An 18,258-nucleotide genomic window follows, 5' to 3' on the forward strand; every position below is an offset into this window, starting at 1 on the left:
ATGTAGTGGTCTACAGAGGAAAGCAGACACAAAAAGCTACGCTTGGGCCTGTAGGTGGGAGAATATTAGATGAAAACAATATGGGGGCTAAACATAATAGATCCTTATGGGGAAAAAGAGGCTTTCCTATAGAGCCTAAAGAGGAGCTTCATTAAGAGAGTGAGCAAGAGATTCAGAGAAGGAGGGAGGGAGGGAGAGAGAGAGAGAGAGAGAGAGAGAGACAGAGAGAGAGAGAGAGAGAGAGAGACAGAGACAGAGACAGAGACAGAGACACACAGAGACACACAGAGAGAACAAACTTCCGTGAGAGCAATGGGACGGGAGGCCCAAGGAGCCTCTTCAATGAGCAGCCTTTATCTCCAGACCAAGTCTTCCTGATGAATCTAAGACCACTCCCCAGAACAAAGGGAAGCTCCACCTTCTCATAGGCTTTAGGAGTGACGGGAAGTTTCCTGTCATGTGATGTGGTTGAACATCGTACACAGAGAAGCCAGGAGGAACTATATACACTGAGAACAGTCAAGAGAGCACAAATTGCCTTGGAACTCTCTGTCCCAAAGAGAGCTGCAGGGAGGCCTGACGCAGGCTGTGGGGTCACGCCTAAAGGTGCAGGCCCATGTTCTAACAGAGCTCTGATTTGGGAGCCCTTGACTGCCATTCTCCAGCCTGAAGTGTGGCCTTACTGTGTTTCCCGCATGTCCCCAGAGGTAGATGGTGGCCAGCCTTGGGAGTAATGGATGGCACCTTCTGAAGTAGGCCAGAAAGGAAGGCCAGGGAGGAACAGGAAAAGCATGTGGGAAGTGTGGAGGTGGGGGAGGCTGCCCATGGGGATTTGATGCACTGGGATGCAGCCATAGGGCAGAGTGAGGGAAAGTCGGGTCTCAGCAATGCACAAAAGAGATGACTGGGCATAGAGCCTCTGGGGCAGCAATTGCCAGGTAGACCCCAGGGCAAGTCCAAGGCCTCTTCTGCCTTAGCTTTGTGTGGATGGGCTTGGCTTTTGTCTGTGCCCTAACCTTTTGACCCTTTCTGCTCAGAAAATCCGCTCTAAAGTGGAGCTGGAAGTACGTGACCTCCCGGAAGAGCTGTCCCTGTCCTTTAATGCCACCTGCCTCAACAACGAGGTCATCCCAGGCCTCAAGTCTTGTGTGGGCCTCAAGATTGGAGACACGGTGAGGTGGGGAAGGAACTGATACCGAAGCTCTGAGCATGGGCCCCGGCATCTGTGTACACCCCGACCCTTTCCTGAGTTGCCAATCTTTCCCCTTGAAGCTCCTGATGCCTAAGGTTTCTATAGCCGCCGAATGAACCTATCAGTTTTGTTTTGTTTTGTTTTTTAAAGAAAGTCTATTTTGGTTTTCTGTGTTTGCATCTGCACGTCTGATTGAAAGTGAAAATAGTTCTTAACCTATGTATTCACCCAGGGTAACGCTTTTCTTTTCTCTGCCAACATAAAACGGGGCAGGATAGCAGCTGTGGACTCCTGCTGAGCACTGGCTGCACTGGGTTTTATTTCTGACTGATGAGAATTCATCAGCAAGCGTAACAGGCAAAAGCACCTGACCTCTTGAGACTTAAGAGTGTAAATGTCCATCGTGCCCCTCTATCCCCTCTACTGTTTTCTTGATTATTACTGATATTTTATTTGATGTGTATGGTTATTTTTACCTGCATGTATATTTGTGTATCACACATGTGACTGGTACCCATGGAGGCTAGAATTGAGTATCAGAGTCCTTTGAAATAGAGTTACAGATGGTTGTGGTCAGCTGTGTGGATTTTAACACAGATCCTCTGGACGAACAGCCAGCAGCACTCTGAACCTCTGAGCCATCTCTCCAGCTCCCCTGGTTTTCTTTGCTGGTTCTCCTCTGCTCTACCTGGGAGAGAGGAATGAAAAGAAATAGAACTTCTGGTCCAGTTCCCTATAAGTTTATATTCTAAACACACACGCTCACACCACATACTCCGTACCCTGCAATAAAATGTTATACAGCAATCTCCCAGTTTGCCATTGACCATTGTGTAGCATGGTATGGTACAAAGCAACATTTTGTGTGTCTTGCTGTTATTATGTAACAATAATACTCCAGCTGGCATAGTTGGCTAGAGTTCCCAAAATCACAGGTTCTGTCCTGTTTGAGCTGGTTTATTTCTCAGGGCAAAACCAGCCTTCTATTGTTTATCTGTAACTGTCCAGTGAGATATGCCACAGTGCTATTATTGTTATACTATGCCAGGGTAGCTTTTACTCTGTGGACTTGATAGTATTAAGGCTGAGGAACTCCCCTGGGCAGGTGGATCTGACACCCAATTTTGTTGTCCTTGGGAGGTTCCAGCATAGCATTTCCTCTGAGGCTGGTGTTACCCAGATCCACTTAGGTCTGAATGTTGTCTTTCCATCCAGGTGAGCTTTAGTATCGAAGCTAAGGTGCGTGGCTGCCCCAAGGAGAAGGAGCAGTCGTTCACTATTAAGCCTGTGGGCTTTAAGGACAGCCTCACGGTCCAAGTGACCTTCGACTGTGACTGTGCCTGCCAGGCCTCTGCCCAGCCTTTCAGCCCACGCTGTAACAATGGGAACGGGACCTTTGAGTGTGGTGTGTGCCGGTGTGACCAGGGCTGGCTGGGGTCCATGTGTGAGTGCTCCGAGGAGGACTATCGACCCTCTCAGCAGGAAGAATGCAGCCCCAAGGAGGGCCAGCCCATCTGTAGCCAGCGGGGCGAGTGCCTCTGTGGCCAGTGTGTCTGTCACAGCAGTGACTTTGGCAAGATCACTGGCAAGTACTGTGAGTGCGATGACTTCTCCTGCGTCCGATACAAAGGGGAGATGTGTTCAGGTGAGTACAAGTGTCCACCTGCATGCTCAAGAGCCATGTGTGCATGCCTACTCATAGTGCCTTGGGAGCAAGTGGAGGGCTTTAAGTTGGCAAGGCGGCCAGAACTGAGGATCCATTTCACTGAATAGAAAAACAGAAATGAGCCGGGGAGGGACCTTAGTCCTTTTCTTTCCTGTGGGACCTGAGGAAGCTGGAATGAGTAGACAGGAGTCGAGAGACATCAAGGAGAAGTAGTTTATCTTGCTTTTCTTTCTTCTGCTCTCTTTGATAATGTTGCAAGTTCCTAGTCCTTTTGAATTTTAAGGACCAACATATTTCTCATCCAAAAAGAAAATCAATCTCATGGTAGTTAAATTGCTCGTGTTTACAGATGGAAAATATATGATGTTGGAATATACTGTAAGGTCAATGATAATTTTACTTGAATTTATTTTTCTATCCCCAGAGGCTTAGAAAGTAGTGGTACATATGCAAGACACTGGGGCACTTAGAACAGTCCTTGGAAAATGGTATGCTCATGTTACACGTTATCCCTGTTTATCATCTGTCTGTTATTATTTGTATTGTGCCCCTGTGCTGTCCAAAATGGTAGCTACCGGCCACATGTGGCTATTTAAACTAGTTGAGATAGAAAACGTAGGTTCAGTTTTTCACATGCAGCTAGTGGCTATCATGCTGGACCATGCAGATAGTGAACATTTTGACTTAGTAGAAAGTTCCACAGGATGGTGTGGCCATAGGGACTTCTTACTTGCAGATGAAAAGTGTGTGTGTATATGTGTGTGTGTGTGTGTGTGTGTGTGTGTGTGTGTATGTGTGTATGTGTGTATGCCGCGTGTACATGTGCATGTATGTGCATGTGTGTGAATGCACATGTGTGTATATGGCTATATAGACTAGAGGTGGCCATTGTGTGTCTTCTTCAGTTACTCCCTACTCTACTTTTTGAGACAGGGTCTCCCATTGACCCCGGAGCTCGCCAGTTGGCTAGGCTGGTTGGCTATGAGCTCCAGAGATCCAACTGTTTCTGCTTCCAAGTGTTAAGATTATAGCATATAGACATTTGCCACCGAGCCTGGCTTTATTATTTTTTTTAAAAGCCTGGTGCTGGAGATCTAAACTCAGGTCCTCATGCTTGTAAACACAAGTTGTCTCTCGAGCCTTGGGACTAGAATTTTGAGCCCTTCGACCTGCAGGATTCAGAGTTGTCCTTATTGTGAAATTCAGTGCAGTCCTGAGGCCTATTGGTAACTTCAAACTGGCCCCAGAGACCAATTTTGGGTTTGTTCCCAACAAAGAGGAGCCACAATCATGGTTAATATGGTTTTTATCTGAATACTCTAAGGGCAATGCATGGCCTGAGTCCTTAGGCTCTGGAGGTGGGCTTACATTGGACTATAGTAGCTCCTGTTTGGGACAGACAAGCCTGGCTGCAGGCTGCAGGCATTTGCAGGTTGCATTGTCTGGAGCTGAGGTACGTACAGTAGTATACTGTGTGGTCACCTGAACAGAGGCTGTATAACTATTTTCTGTGGTGATCTAAGGCCCAGATGGGCCTCATTTGCATTGGGGTTTAGCCAGTTGAGCTAAGTGACTCAGGTGCTCACTTTAACACGCATGGAGGCACATGCCTGTAATCCCAGCATTAGAGACTGTAATTGGGAGGTCAATAAGTCTGAAGCTCATCAACACTCTACCACCACCACCGCCATCATCACCACCACCAAAAAACTCAGTGAGAAAGGTAAATATGCCACGTTAAAACAGGTCCTAGGGGACCGGAGAGACTACTCGGTGGGTAAGAGTGTGCACTGTTCTCGTTGATGTACCTCACAGGCACCGGTAACTCTGGCCCTAGAGATGCTAACGCCTCTGACTTCTGAGGTGCCTGCACTCAGAGTACATGTGGTCACCATATACATAATTAAGAAAAAGATCTTTAAAAAAAAACATGTCCCACAAACATAAAAGTGATACCTTTGCTGATCTGTAACATTGCTCACTTCAATTATTCCAGCAAATTTTGAGAAAGGGCTTGGGGGAAAGTGACATCACTATTAAATTAGTGATAAAATTATTAAATAATTAATAATAAATAACAATTCATTGATATAATTATTAAAGTATTGTATCATTATTAAGTTAGCTAAATTTATGGCAAGAGATCAGGACCCCAGTGATGAAAATAGGTGCGCAAGGGCAGTTTGAAATAGGGTGAGAGGCAGGGGTTTCAGCTTATCTTAATATTTAGCAGTATTTCTATCATGCTCACACTACCAAAGACACACACAAAATGCTAGGTGAGATTGGCCTAGGAAAGGCCTACAGAAGAACCTCTGGGCCCCTTCACCTCTTCAGGGATCATTGGTCCAGGGTGTGGTCTGGGGGGGAGGTTCCCAGCCAGAGTGCATTTTCTTTGGCTGCCAACCCCACAGAGCCTTGGGAATTCCCATCTCCCAAGGTGTGGAAATATCTGGTCCTGTGTGCTCCACTCCAGTCCCCCCAGGGGCGGGGGGGGGACTCCTTTGGATGCTGCACCCATTTTACTGCCTCTTGCCAGGGTGTCTGGTGCCCACTGAGCTTCACATCTGTCCCTGTGACACTATTATCACATCCTTAGGGACGCATGTTTATGGAGTGCTTGGCATTGTGCTGACATTTGGTTCCTGCGGGTGAACAAGGGGTCATGTGTGATTCCTGACCTCTCAGAGCGAATGTCCAGCGCATCAGTCTCCCTCTTTGATGCCTGCTTTGTGGGCATCCCGGGGCAGGAGTGTTGTGACTCTGAGCCTTCCTAGCCTGTGGTCTCTAAGCATGCAGGTGGCTGCCTGGTCTGCTCCCCCCCTCCCCTTCAGTCTTGTATCTCTAACCCGTCCCTCCCTCTACCCCAGACAGCAGGGAGACAGAGAATGTGCATCCTTCCTCCCAGGCTCTTTCCTGCCTGCTGCACACAGATAGGCTTCCTCTGTGGGCTAGGCCTTATGCTGTAGCCACATGAGAGGAACAGGTATCAACAGACAGCTTTACTGTTCGTTACTAGACCAAAGTGTCAGTCACATGAGGAGTCACAACCTGCTAGAACCCAGAAATGAGATGTCCGCAGAGTCCCGAGAGACAGAGAGAGAGAGGAGAGAGAGAGAGAGAGAGAGAGAGAGAGAGGGAGAGAGAGAGGGAGAGAGAGAGGGAGAGAGGAAGAGAGAGAGGGAGGGAGGGAGGAAGAGAGGGAGAGAGGGAGAAAGAGGGAGAGAGGGAGGGAGGGAGGGAGGGAGGGAGGGCGAGAGAGAGGGTCATGGATGGGGGACTCATAGGCAATTTCATGGAGGTGGTGTCTGATGGGTCTCAAAGGAAGGCTGGTTTTCACAGGAAAGGAGTGGAATCGTAAGTCAGTCTGGAAGTCTGGCTTTGCAGGAAGAGTAACCATGTTCCCTCTGACCGAAACCCTTCCTCCTCTTCCACTCTTTTATTTCTTGCTCCCTCCTCTGACTTTTCTGTGAACCCAGCCTCAGGCCCCCCTTTGGCTGGAGAGGTACCAACACTGTGACATTACTATACTGTGGTTTCCTTTTAAGGGCTGACTCTGCCAGGGCCTGGGGTCAGCCTGCTGGCTCCCGCTACCCACTTCCATTCTCAACACCACTCTCTGGCTGGCCCAGCAGATCCTCTTGTCAAAGATTACTTTGTTTTGCCTCACAAAGGAAACACTGTGGGATGAGGGTTCTGCAGGCTGAGGCCTCTTGCGAGTCCTGCCAGGCCTCTGTGGCATCCTTCTTTCTCCATCCAGGAACCATGGCTAAAAGCAAGCATAGTGGACATGGTGGAGCACCTACTGTCTGGCATACCCACCCCCAGCTGCTGCTCAGGAGTGTTGACTGTAGAGCTCACAGTGGCTCTTTCTTTGCAGCTGACAGAATCAACCTTGCCTTCAGAAGTTGACCAGTGAAGGAAGGTTGTGCAACGGCAGTTCCTCTTCCTCACCGTGGGCCCAGCTCTCTGGTGCCACTCATATTTTCAAACTCACCATGGGTTTAGGGTTTCTGTCCTAGACCTGCTGTGTGTGTGTGTGTGTGTGTGTGTGTGTGTGTGTGTGTGAATGTGTGTGTGAGTGCGTGTGTGCATGCAAACATGTACTAGCATCCATGTGTGGAGATCGGAGGATCACTCTGTCATTTCTCAGGAATTGTCTACCTTGCTGATTGAGTCGGGGTTTGTGCGTGAGCCCCAGGCACCTGCCCGTCTTTGTCTTTCTGGTATTGGATTTACAAATACATGTGGCATATCTGGCTTTTTTTTTTTTTTAATGGGTTCTGGGGATGGAACTCAGATTTTCTCGACCATGGCAAACACTTTACTGACTGATCTCTCTCTCTTTGTCTTTCTCTCTTTCTCTTTCTTTCTTTCTTTCTTTCTTTCTTTCTTTCTTTCTTTCTTTCTTCCTTCCTTCCTTTCTTTTTTTATGTGTATGTGTAGCTGTACAGATGGTTGTGAGCCTTCATATAGCTGTTGGAAATTGAATTTAGGACCTCTGTTCAGTCCAGTCAGCCCTGCTCGCTCTGGTCGGCCCCACTCACTCAGTCCCTGCTTGCTCAGTCCCTGCTTGCTCAGGCCCAGAGATTTATTCATTATTATACATAAGTGCACTGTAGCTGTCTTCAGATGCGCCAGAAGAGGGTGTCAGATCTCATTACTGGTGATTGTGAGCCACCATGTGGTTGCTGGGATTTGAACTCAGAACCTCTGGAAGAGCAGTCAGTGCTCTTACCCGCTGAGCCATCTCTCCAGCCTCACTTTTGGCTCCTGCCTCCCTTCCTCCTTCCTTCTCCTCAGTAAAGGAGATCCTAACCGTGACTTCCTTCTACAGAGCTCAGCCTCAAGACTTAGAGTGTTTCTGGTTCCCAGCTTTTCTGCAAGCCCCAACTTAGTCTCTGTGGGTGGCTTGCTTCTGGTCTTATCTTTTAAAAAAACCCAGATTTCTAATTAATTAATTAATTAATTAATTAATTAATTAATTAATGTGTTTCAGGACAAGGTTTCTTTGTATAGTCTTGGCTGTCCTGGAACTAGATCTGTAGATCAGGTTGGCCACAGAAGTCCACAAGCCTCTGCCCCCAACCTGTAAGCGCTGGGATTAAAGGCGTGTGCCACCACCACCTGGCTGTTTTTATGTTGCTAAAATGATTTCTAGTTTTATTTTATGTGCATTGTGTTTGCCTACATGTATATTTGTGTGAGAGGACTCACTTGGAGCTGGAGTTACAGACAGTTGCAAGCTGCCATGTTGGTGCTGGGAATTGAACCTGGGTCTTCGGAAGAGCAGACAGTGTGTATTCTTAACTACTGAACCATCTCTCCAGCCCCTTTTATGTATGTGTACAGGTGTTTTGCCCGCTTGTTTCTATATCATGTGCATGCAATGCCTGTTGAGGCCAGAAGAGGGCTCTGCATCTCCCTGGATTGGAGTTATAGACTGTTGCTAGTCACCCTGTAGGTTGAGGGACTCCAACTCCACGCCTTCTGGAAGAGCACCCAGTGCTGATAACTGCTGAGTCATCTCTCCAGCACTAATGTACAGCCTAGGCAGGCCTTGTGATCTTCCTGCCTCTTCTCTTTAGCATATGCTATGGGCCCATCACAACTGGTCTATCTGTTCTAAGAAACACGTATTTCTTTTCGTAGGGAGTGCTGTAGCTGAGTCATATTTACATGTTTGAGTCTTGAATGATGATGTGTCTATGAGACGGCAGTGTAAGACAGTGCAGGGTTATGAGTGGAGGGGCCCATAGTGTCCAAAAGACAGTGGGCTCCTCAAGAGCAGGAAGTGTTATCTAGTTACCTTCAGAGTACGGCCTTGGATCACCCTCCCCTTCTTGGAGTGACTGATGTGGTTTTCAGACCAGTATCGGCTCCTTTTCTTTCCTCTAATTAACAGTCATATTTTGATTATGTGTCCTGTTCTTCCTGATGCAGAACTCTAGAGAACGGGCCACTTTTTGTAGGGTTTAGTGGCCGACTTTTAAACTCGTGGTAAGTGAAGAGGAGAGCAATCCAGAACTGTGAGATAAAACCGGCCTTGCAGCCTGCTCTCCCTTGCCGGGCTCCCTCCCAGCCCTGCACTCGGGGAAGGGAATGAGCCTCCACAGCAGAGCTCGTGGCTCTTCGCAATCCTGTAAGACTACAGCGCAGGGCACAGTTGCTGTAGGTATGTGTATTTTCCATGGAGGGAGGAGATTGCAAGCTCCCCTGTAGCACTGATCTTGTCTGGCATGCTCATGGCTGAGTCTCTGGTGTCCAGCGTGTGGTACGAGTTCAGTAAATGGGTGTTGGGTGCATGGGTGACTGAATGAACATTAACTGTCTGCCTACTTCATAAAAGATTTCATGGTAATCCCCACGAATGATAAAGCTCATGTGATAAACCGATCGCCTACCAGGAAGCTCACAGTTTAGAAAGAGAAACCGATAAACTGTGAAGGTGGACATAGAGGCAGCCACTGTGTGCTGGGAGAACACCTGAGAAGGCTGTTGGCCCCACCTGAAGAGGTCAGAAGAAGTTTAGTGAGGGGAAGGAACACTTGAGTTGGGTCTTAAGGGTGAATCGGGGCTTGGGAGTAATCGCAAGGTTAAAGGGAAGTCTAGATAGAACAATATGAACAGAAACAGGAGACCATAAAACTGCAGAATGCTGAGCCCTGTCCAGGCTGGGCCCTGACTCTACTGGTCCTGGGGCTGGTTACACAACCTTTCTGACACTACGGGGTTGTAAGAGAAGGTAGGGAGCTACAGAGCATGACAAGCACTCGGCACTTCTGAAAGCTCGGCAATGTCCATGTGCTTCACTTCACTGTCAACTGCTGGAAGTACTGATGGCACAGGTGCCAGTGGGAATATCAAAAGTCCTTGGTTTTAGAAAGTAACATGTCTCTTCTCTAAACACTTCCCAAAGCGGCCCCACTGTGCTCTCAGCTACATAGGGTGACAGGACATGTTAGTTGTTTTTTTTTGCTGTTACAAAGTACCTGAGAGAAATGAAGGAGGAATGATTTGTTATGGCCCTCGGTTTCAGAGGGTCCGGTCCATGTTTGCTTGGTTCCAAACACTCAGGGCAGGATAGTATGCAGCAGGAGCATGTGGTAGAAGAGAGCTGCTTACTTCATGGCCAGCTGGAAGCAGAGAGAGCAAGCCAGGAACTGGTCAGGGAGATAACTACTATACCCTGCAAGGACCCACCCGCAGTGACCTTTTCCTCTAGCTAGGCCCCCGACTCTCAAGTTTACAGAATCTCTCAAAATGGCCTTACCGACTAAATCAAAACAAGCAGATGAGGGACATATGAGAAGACAGGTTGTGTGAGGTCTGGTGAAGGCTTTTGGGCTGTGTGAGGTTATTGCTAACCAGACTACTGCTGTTTAACTCTGGACACTCTCCTCTTCCCACCCAGCTTTTCTCCTTTTCTGCTGCCTACTCTCTTTGGCACTCACGGGTTTTATTTAGCAGTGTTGGCCCTCCGCAGGCTGTAAGGTAGGCTATATTTGTTCTCTGTGCTTCCTTGGGCTCTGTTGGCTGACTGTCTGGCCCTCGGGTGTCCTACCCCATCTACTAGCATACCTAGGGCATGCTGTGTACCTTCCCTTCCTGGCACTGGGCACGAAGCTGTACCATTCTTTCATCACATCCCAGTCAGTACACTTGACCATCTCGCACAATCTTCCTTGCTCCTCTCCTTGTAAAGTGACAGCTGGCTTGAGAAACACAGTAATGGACCTTGGTGGCTGGTCCATTGTTTTGTTGGTGGGAGGGGTTAACTTGTTCAAGTCAGAGCCCCTGTTGGCGTCCGACTTCACAGGGAGAAGGCAATGATACTGATGGTTGGCCTTGTCATGTTGGCGAGGGAACAGTCATGTCAGGTCAAAAGAAGACAGGTGTAGGGGCTGGAGGAGCCATTTCCCTTCACCATGCCACTCTCGCAAAGTTCCTGAATGCCCTGCATGGGCCTAGGCTATGGGCCAGCCCTCGGGTCTAAGGAGCTGGCGCTAGTCTTCAGATGGATGCTGGCAGAGAAGGAGGAAGGATTCAGAATAGGACAAGAAAAAGGGCAGGAAGTCTGGGAGATGTAGGTCTGAATTCTCCTTGGCTTTCCTGGTTTCTGCCCTCGGGATGCCTACACTGCTGTTGTTTGTCTCTAAGGGGTTAGAGCGCTTCTGGCAATGGGCTAGCTTTCCTACTCACCTGCAGGGTCACTGTTAGAGCGGTGAAGCGGTCATTTGGTAATACGCTCTAAACTCTCTGGTGGGTACAAATACCTCCTCTACACCCACCTAAATGTTTTGGATTCCAGAATGAATGACACACACAGACACACACACACACATCCTTGCAGCCTTATTTTAATATGCCCTAAACCGCTCAGTGATTGCGCACTTCCAAACCTCCCCGTAGCTAACACACTCTCCCCTCTGATATTCCTGAATTATTACTTCCTAAAATCCATATTCTGACTTGGCTGCCTGGACCCCATTGGGCAGCCCTCTCAGGCCGCACGCTCCAGGTTCACGCTCCAGGCTGTTCGCTCTCGTGTCTCCATCTCCCAAGCCCAATCTTCCTGCTTCCCTGTCATGGCAATTCTCCAACCTCCTTCTTCCCATGGTCTCTTGCACAGGAAATCTAAGGTCCCACTTCTGTCTCCCTGCCCAGCAGTTGGCCACCAGGCAACTTTATTTACCAACTAGGGGCAGGGGCCCTCAGCGTCTTCCAGGCAGACGTGCAGATTTCCATGTGATTTTGGGAGCTGAGTAACATAAATAGCATTAGGACCAATCCAGAAGAGTGGTTGGGAGAACAGGGGGACTGTTAGCAGCCTGTTGCCATGGGATGGACTTCTCACCAGCTGGTCTGCTGTCCTGGCTCTGTTTGTAGGCCATGGGCAGTGCAACTGTGGGGACTGCGTGTGTGACTCGGACTGGACTGGCTACTACTGCAACTGTACTACACGCACCGACACCTGCATGTCCACCAACGGGCTGCTGTGCAGCGGCCGGGGCAACTGTGAGTGTGGCAGCTGTGTATGCGTCCAGCCAGGCTCCTATGGAGACACCTGTGAGAAGTGTCCCACCTGCCCAGATGCCTGCTCATTTAAGAAGTGAGTGCAGAGAGTTGGGAGGCTGGAAGAAGAAAGAGGGCCACGGGACTTGAACTCTCAACTCTTGAGGAGGATCTGTTTTAGAGAACAGTTTGCCAAATGGCTGCTTTCCTTTTTTCCATGAGTGCTTTTCTTTGGGAAAGTTGGGGGTGGCCTCAGCTGTGCAGGCACCAAAGTAGAACCAGTCAGAGCAAGCCCTCTTCCAGAGTGGCATCACAAAGCCCTCTGCATGGGGAGAGGGATCTGATTTCTATGGGAGGTGCGGGGCCTGAAGTTCTGGTGGGCCTCAGGTGAAATGGGCATTTGCCAGCACAGAGTTGACCTGTTTGGACGTAGAGGAAGCATCAGTCAGCACACGTCTCTGGCTCTGCCATGGCCAGGTTCACAGTCATGCACTCTGAGCTGCGGTAGGGCCCAGTGCTTAGCAGAGAGGGCCTCATGCTGAGCTGATGCTCTGTGGTCACTGTCTTGAAATTCTTAGGAATATTTGAACAGGCTTTTAATTTTTCAGTGGACTCTCAAATCACATGACCAACTCTGACCTTAAACCTCTGAGAATTGGTAGGAAGTCACTATCACCAACACCTTCATTATCACCATCACCTTCACCATCATCTTCACCATCACTATCACCTTCCCCGTCACCTTCATCATCACCTTCACCATCACCTTCGCCATCACCATCATCTTCACCATCATCTTCACCATCACCTTCCCCATCACCTTCCCCATCACCTTCACCATCATCTTCACCATCACTATCACCTTCACCATCACCTTCACCATCACCTTCGCCATCACCATCATCTTCACCATCATCTTCACCATCACCTTCACCATCACTATCATCTTCACTATTACCATCATCATCATCACCATCACTATCTCTGAAGAGGCTTAATGAAGTCTATTCAATCCTATAGTAGCAGTCAGGAGCCTCAGGCAGGAATCTCAAAAGTTCAAGACCAGGTTAGGTTCTGTTCTCAGATCCAGGGTTGGCTGGCCAGGTCCTGCCTGTGGGTGAGGAGGGCCTCTTCATTCCTGAGCTCCATGGTGCCTTCTGGGTATGTGGCATACGAAGGCTGTCCCTCTACCTCTTTAGTTGCTGTGTCCTCTCTCCTCTAGGGAGTGTGTGGAGTGTAAGAAGTTCAACCGGGGAACGCTACACGAAGAAAACACCTGCAACCGTTACTGCCGGGACGACATTGAGCCTGTGAAAGAGCTGAGTAAGTCCGGCAGGTCTGAGGGTTTCACAAGTCCAGGCTGGACCAGCAGGTCTGAGAGTTTCACAAGCCCAGGCTGGACCAGCAGGTCTGAGAGTTTCACAAGCCCAGGCTGGACCAGCAGGTCTGAGGGTTTCACAAGCCCAGGCTGGACCAGCAGGTCTGAGAGTTTCACAAGCCCAGGCTGTACTGGCAGGTCTGAGAGTTTCACAAGCCCAGGCTGTACCGGCAGGTCTGAGAGTTTCACAAGCCCAGGCTGGACCAGCAGGTCTGAGGGTTTCACAAGCCCAGGCTGGACCAGCAGGTCTGAGGGTTTCACAAGCCCAGGCTGGACCAGCAGGTCTGAGAGTTTCACAAGCCCAGGCTGGACCACACAGTTCCCTTCCCGTTCCAAAACCCACCAACTTCCTTTTCCAAGGTGGAAGGGCAGTTGCCAGCTCAAGAAATGCCATGCAGGGCTGATGGGCAGTGGGCACGTGACGAAGGCTGGCTTCCTGAGAGTCCCCTTCGTCCTTGCAAATGTGTTCTGCAGCTCACAACTCCTGCTACCTGGAGCCTCAGGCTCAGCAAGAGCCTGTGCAAGGATGTGCAAGTCAGATAATTCTTAATTTACTATTAAAGGAGAGGAAGGTAATAGACTTGATTTTAATAGATGAAGAAACCAAGGTGTAGACCTGTGGCTGCTGTCCCTAGCTTAGGAGGCAAGTGACACTGGACCTGGTGACACAAACCTGTCAGGAGGCTGAAGCTGGTGGATCTTCACTTTAAAGCCACCTTGGGCTACACAAATGAGTATTCCAGGCTAGCCCCAGGTACAAAGCAAGACCAGTTCTCAAAAAAAAAAAAAAAAAAAAATTTAAAAAAGTGTTAAGGGGCTAGAGAGATGGCTGTGTGGTTCAGAGCACAGGCTTCTTTTGCAGAGGACATGGGGTTTAGTTCCCAGCACCCACGTGGTTGCTAGCAACCATCTGTGACTCCAATTCTGGAGGATCCAGTGCCCTCTTCTGGCCTGCATGGGTACTGCACACACATGGTGCACAGACAAACATATGCAGACATAATACTCATAGACATACAATAAAAAACAGAATCTAAAAACAGTGTTAAGTAATGCCCAGGCTTTTGCTTATAGCTTGTTGGTTTGGAGGGAAACCTTCAGCCTTATGAATGTGTTCATGACTGCTCTCCTATAGCTCTTTTGACTTTCTGGACCCCCAATTCCAATCCCCGCCAAATAAGACTGAAGTATAAACAGAGGAGTCAAGTTTCTTATTTACTATCATTCTGGCCTGTACTCCATGCTGTCTTTTAAAGACGAACTTTGCTGCTTTTGGTATATCTGATATGTTGTCTGAGTTGAGAGGGACTGGGTGGTGCCCGGGAGATGCCAATCTCTGCACAGATAGTGATCGCCCGTGCAGAGGGGAAATGCCTCTTCGTGTCAGAGCTACAGGAAGACAGTTAGCTTTGGGTAGGGGAGTTATAGGGGAATCAGATCTCTGGACCTTTGATCGCAGAAGTGGGATGCAGTGGGGTAGGTGGGTGGGGGTTGAATCTGAAGAAGTGTTTTTATCTAGAGAGGAGACTAGGCTTTCTGTGATCAGCAGAGAGTGGGGGTGGCGGGGGTGTGGGGGTGTGAGGGTGTGGGGGGGCGAGAGGAGGGTTTCTCTCACTGAGCCTTCATCTATGAAAGAGAAACAATGCCTCCACCTCATAGGGAGAGTTAAGTGACATGAAACTGACAGTTGCCGACAGAGAGTAGGTGTCTACCTCCCTCTCCTTCCTCTGCTCGCTCAATGGTTATCCTTCATCTCCTGATATGGCCCTTACTGGTTCTACCTGTCTGTATACATCAGTATATGGCGAGGTACACACACAGTGGACAGTAACTAACCCACAGTGTCTCCTAGAGACCAGCAGGTTTCAGAATGAGGAGAGCTGAAGCATGATGGGAGTCAGAGATGGGGGATGGTGGTGGAGAGGCACCCCCAGTCAGAAAGAGAAGCGAAAGGAATGAAAGGGCTGCACGAACCATCTGAGGAGCCCCGGGGAAGCAGACGAAGGCAAGAGAGGGGAAGGGGATGCCTGCAGGGTGCCAGCAGCTATTTTATGCTGTTTAAATCTCGTGTACGGTGGGGGTGGGGTTGTCGTTTTTCTTTCATAGATGAAGACGGTTGGGGCAGACAGGTAGGTGCCAGTGCCGGTAGGTGGCAGAGAGGCTTTGAGTCAGAATGTACGATATGTATCATGTTCTGATAGCATGCCCTGTTCAGAGGAAGAAATAAGAACCGCAAAGGGCTGATGGGAAAGAAACTTCATCACCGAAGGCCAGTCAGTGCTGATGGCCGAGCGCAATCTCCAACCGAGGCATCTTGCCTAGTGTCAGGCAGTTTCCGGTCTTACACTTTGCAGATGTCCAATGGGCTGGGTTTGGGGAAAACTCTTACCTTTTGGGGCTTGATTTGTTTCTCATACTCCATATTCTCCCTTCCCCATGTCAGCGGACACTGGCAAAAACGCTGTGAATTGTACCTACAAGAATGAGGATGACTGTGTCGTCAGATTCCAGTACTACGAAGACACCAGTGGGAGGGCCATCCTCTATGTGGTGGAAGAGCCTGGTACGTGAGCCCCAAGGCCCCTGCCCTGTCCTTAGGGAGAGAGAGAGAGAGGGGAGAGAGAGAGAGAGAGAGAGAGAGAGAGAGAGAGAGAGAGAGAGAGAGAGAGTTAGTTCTAGAGGAATTTCTACCTGTAGCCCTTTCAAACAAGACAGGCCAAAGAGGTAAGGGAATATATATTATTAAGTACTCGCAAGAAGGTGGCTCATTGGGGCTGGAGAGATGGCTCTCATGGTTAAGGGCACTTGCTGCTCTTCCAGAGGACCCGAGCTTGGTCCCCAGTACCAAGATCAGGTGTTTCACATCTAGCATGACTCTCAACCTTTATGTATGGGCTAGGGAATAGAAGAATCATCTTCATTCTGCTTAGAGAGCCCAGAGAAAGCTGTCATGGGAAGGGCAAAGAGGAGCCTGTGGATGTCTGTGAAGGGACACACATGTTACGGTCTGACCGTGGCTTCCTACTCTCCCCTGCCCGAGCCTGTGCTCTCAGCCCTTGGTGTCTCAGAAGGGCCTTAGGTCTTTGCTGTAGGCTCTGCCGTCACTTCACCTCTTGGCCACACAATCTGCTGATGATCCTGTTGACTCACTAACCCAAGTCATTTGGCTTGGGACTTTGAGACTGAGGCCATATAGTCATCTGATATGACCAAACAACCCTGGGTTGGAATATGGTCACTTTTCACGTTGTCAGCCAGTACATCCATTTTTTTTCAACATTGAGAAATGTGATCTGCAGGTCTAGCGACCTATGGGTGCCCTTTGACTTCACGCTGCTAGAAGGAGAACCTGAGGCCTCCTGCAGGTGCTGTATTTCGCAGTTACAGTCTCAGTCACACCCTCAGCCGGGGGCCCATGCCTCCTACTCCCTGCCTCTGTCTCTCCTTTTAACCCAATCCCCATGATTTCCAGGGACTCTAGCTTGGAGCAGCTCAGGCAGCTGGGGTCCTGAAGCGTAGGAAGAGATTATTCTCTTTCTCTTCACCACCTCTTGGCCTTGCGGATGTTTTCTTTGGAGGGCTGAGTCATGGCAGGGCAGTAGAGAACATTTCTGAATAGATTCGTCCACATGGAATGGGTCCCTGAACTGGGCGCTCTTCCTTCTTGGTTAGGGCTGCCAGAAATAACACGGTGTGAACCGTGCAATATTTAGTATACACACATGAAAATAGTAACTTGTTGATTGGAAGTCAGATCGATCTGGACTTCCTATGCTTTTGTTTACCAGTCTGCCCACGCTTCCAAGGCTTGTCTAGTTTGGGGTCACCCACTGGTTATGAGGGACCTCTAGAGGCACCTGTCTTCCACTCCTGGTGGTGACAGACTGTTTTTCTCTAGGATTCTACCTGTGTTGCCCAGGTCACTAGGGAAACATTTCACTTTGAGGTTTGAGGGTCAGTTCTATCCCAAGCTTTCCAAGAATTCACAGTTGTTTTTCCCAGAAGAACTGGAGGCCTTTGCTCCTGGTAATTTGGACACTGGAACCTCACAAGCTCCCTCCAGGAGCCCCTTCATTATCGATAGGTTGTAATTTGGTGTTGGAAAATGGCCAGAGCGGTTTGTGGTAGCGGTTGTTTTTGTGTAGTATGTGGTGAGCCTAGGGTGTCTGTTTAGAGAAGGTGGGAAACGGAATGCAAAAGTGGGTGTAACTTCCTCTCCAGACTCAGCAACACCCATGCATACAAACACCTGGTTTCATAACACTGGAGGCTGCCAGTGTGAGGTCATTTGTTTGACACCGTGGTTTATGGGAAGTCCAGCTCTATAGAACAGAATCAGTTGACCCGTGGAGAAATATCACAACTTCGGTCTGCTTTGGTTATTGGCTGGGTAGAACAAAGAAATCAGATTCCAGTAGGGTTAAGATTTTAGATTACTAAATTATCTTGGCTGGCAGGCTTCCTGGTCCCCAAAGATGCTGAAAAGGGCTGTTGAATTTACAGCTCTTAGGGATGCAAACCTCTGAACCAGGACAAGAGATGCTCATGTCGACGGGACAATGATTGACAAGGCTGGGTATGAGACACCACCAGTGACGATGGTAGCTGGTGTTTATCAAGGCACTGCTCTGAGCTCTTTAAATCTGTTTGGCTTAGTCATTCCTCATCACGAGCTTTTGACTGAAGTCTTGCTCCATTTTAAAGATGGAGAAGCAGGAAGTAGACACCTAGAAAAGTTAGTTTACTGAAGGTCGGATAAACTGGGTAAGCATTAAAGCCAGTATTCAAACCCAGACAGTTTTGGCTCCTGAATGCCCAGTGGCACAGACCCAAGGACAAGTCACACTCTGCCTGTGTCTAGGGGAGACCGGGGAGAGGACTCTGGTAAGCAGAAAACTAACGTTCTGATTATAAAAGAGCTAGCTGCTTCCCACCCCCCCACCCCCCACCCCCCGCTAGCCAGTGGCTGCTCTACAGGAATGTGAGTTCCAGGATTAGCAGGTATGT

The 18,258-nt window shown here is 49.0% G+C and overlaps 2 protein-coding genes across 4 annotated transcripts in view; one reads left to right on the forward strand and one right to left on the reverse strand.

The window, feature by feature from the left end:
• Itgb3 (integrin subunit beta 3) overlaps window positions 1–18,258 on the forward strand; it is a 59,555-nt gene that overhangs the window by 35,741 nt on the left and 5,556 nt on the right. For both annotated transcript variants that reach the window (XM_031351010.1, XM_031351011.1), the window contains exons 9-13: window positions 1,038–1,172; window positions 2,408–2,837; window positions 11,748–11,970; window positions 13,096–13,196; window positions 15,695–15,814. In XM_031351010.1, the coding sequence (XP_031206870.1) occupies window positions 1,038–1,172; window positions 2,408–2,837; window positions 11,748–11,970; window positions 13,096–13,196; window positions 15,695–15,814 (1,009 nt within the window). The remainder of the gene's footprint in view (window positions 1–1,037; window positions 1,173–2,407; window positions 2,838–11,747; window positions 11,971–13,095; window positions 13,197–15,694; window positions 15,815–18,258) is intronic.
• Window positions 12,786–18,258, reverse strand: part of LOC116076923 — a 31,831-nt gene continuing 26,358 nt past the window's right edge. Inside the window, exons 3-4 of one of the 2 annotated variants that reach the window (XM_031351014.1) lie at window positions 15,641–15,839; window positions 12,786–13,767 (exon numbers count right to left, since the gene is read on the reverse strand). In XM_031351014.1, coding sequence (XP_031206874.1) covers window positions 13,159–13,767; window positions 15,641–15,673 — 642 coding nt within the window. In that variant the 5' untranslated portion in view covers window positions 15,674–15,839 and the 3' untranslated portion in view covers window positions 12,786–13,158. Of the gene's footprint in view, window positions 13,768–15,640; window positions 15,845–18,258 lie in introns of both variants that reach the window. The other variant, XM_031351013.1, reaches the window with a different exon arrangement.

The sequence above is a fragment of the Mastomys coucha genome, unplaced genomic scaffold, assembly GCF_008632895.1.
Source record: "Mastomys coucha isolate ucsf_1 unplaced genomic scaffold, UCSF_Mcou_1 pScaffold5, whole genome shotgun sequence".
NCBI classification, from domain to species: domain Eukaryota; kingdom Metazoa; phylum Chordata; class Mammalia; order Rodentia; family Muridae; genus Mastomys; species Mastomys coucha.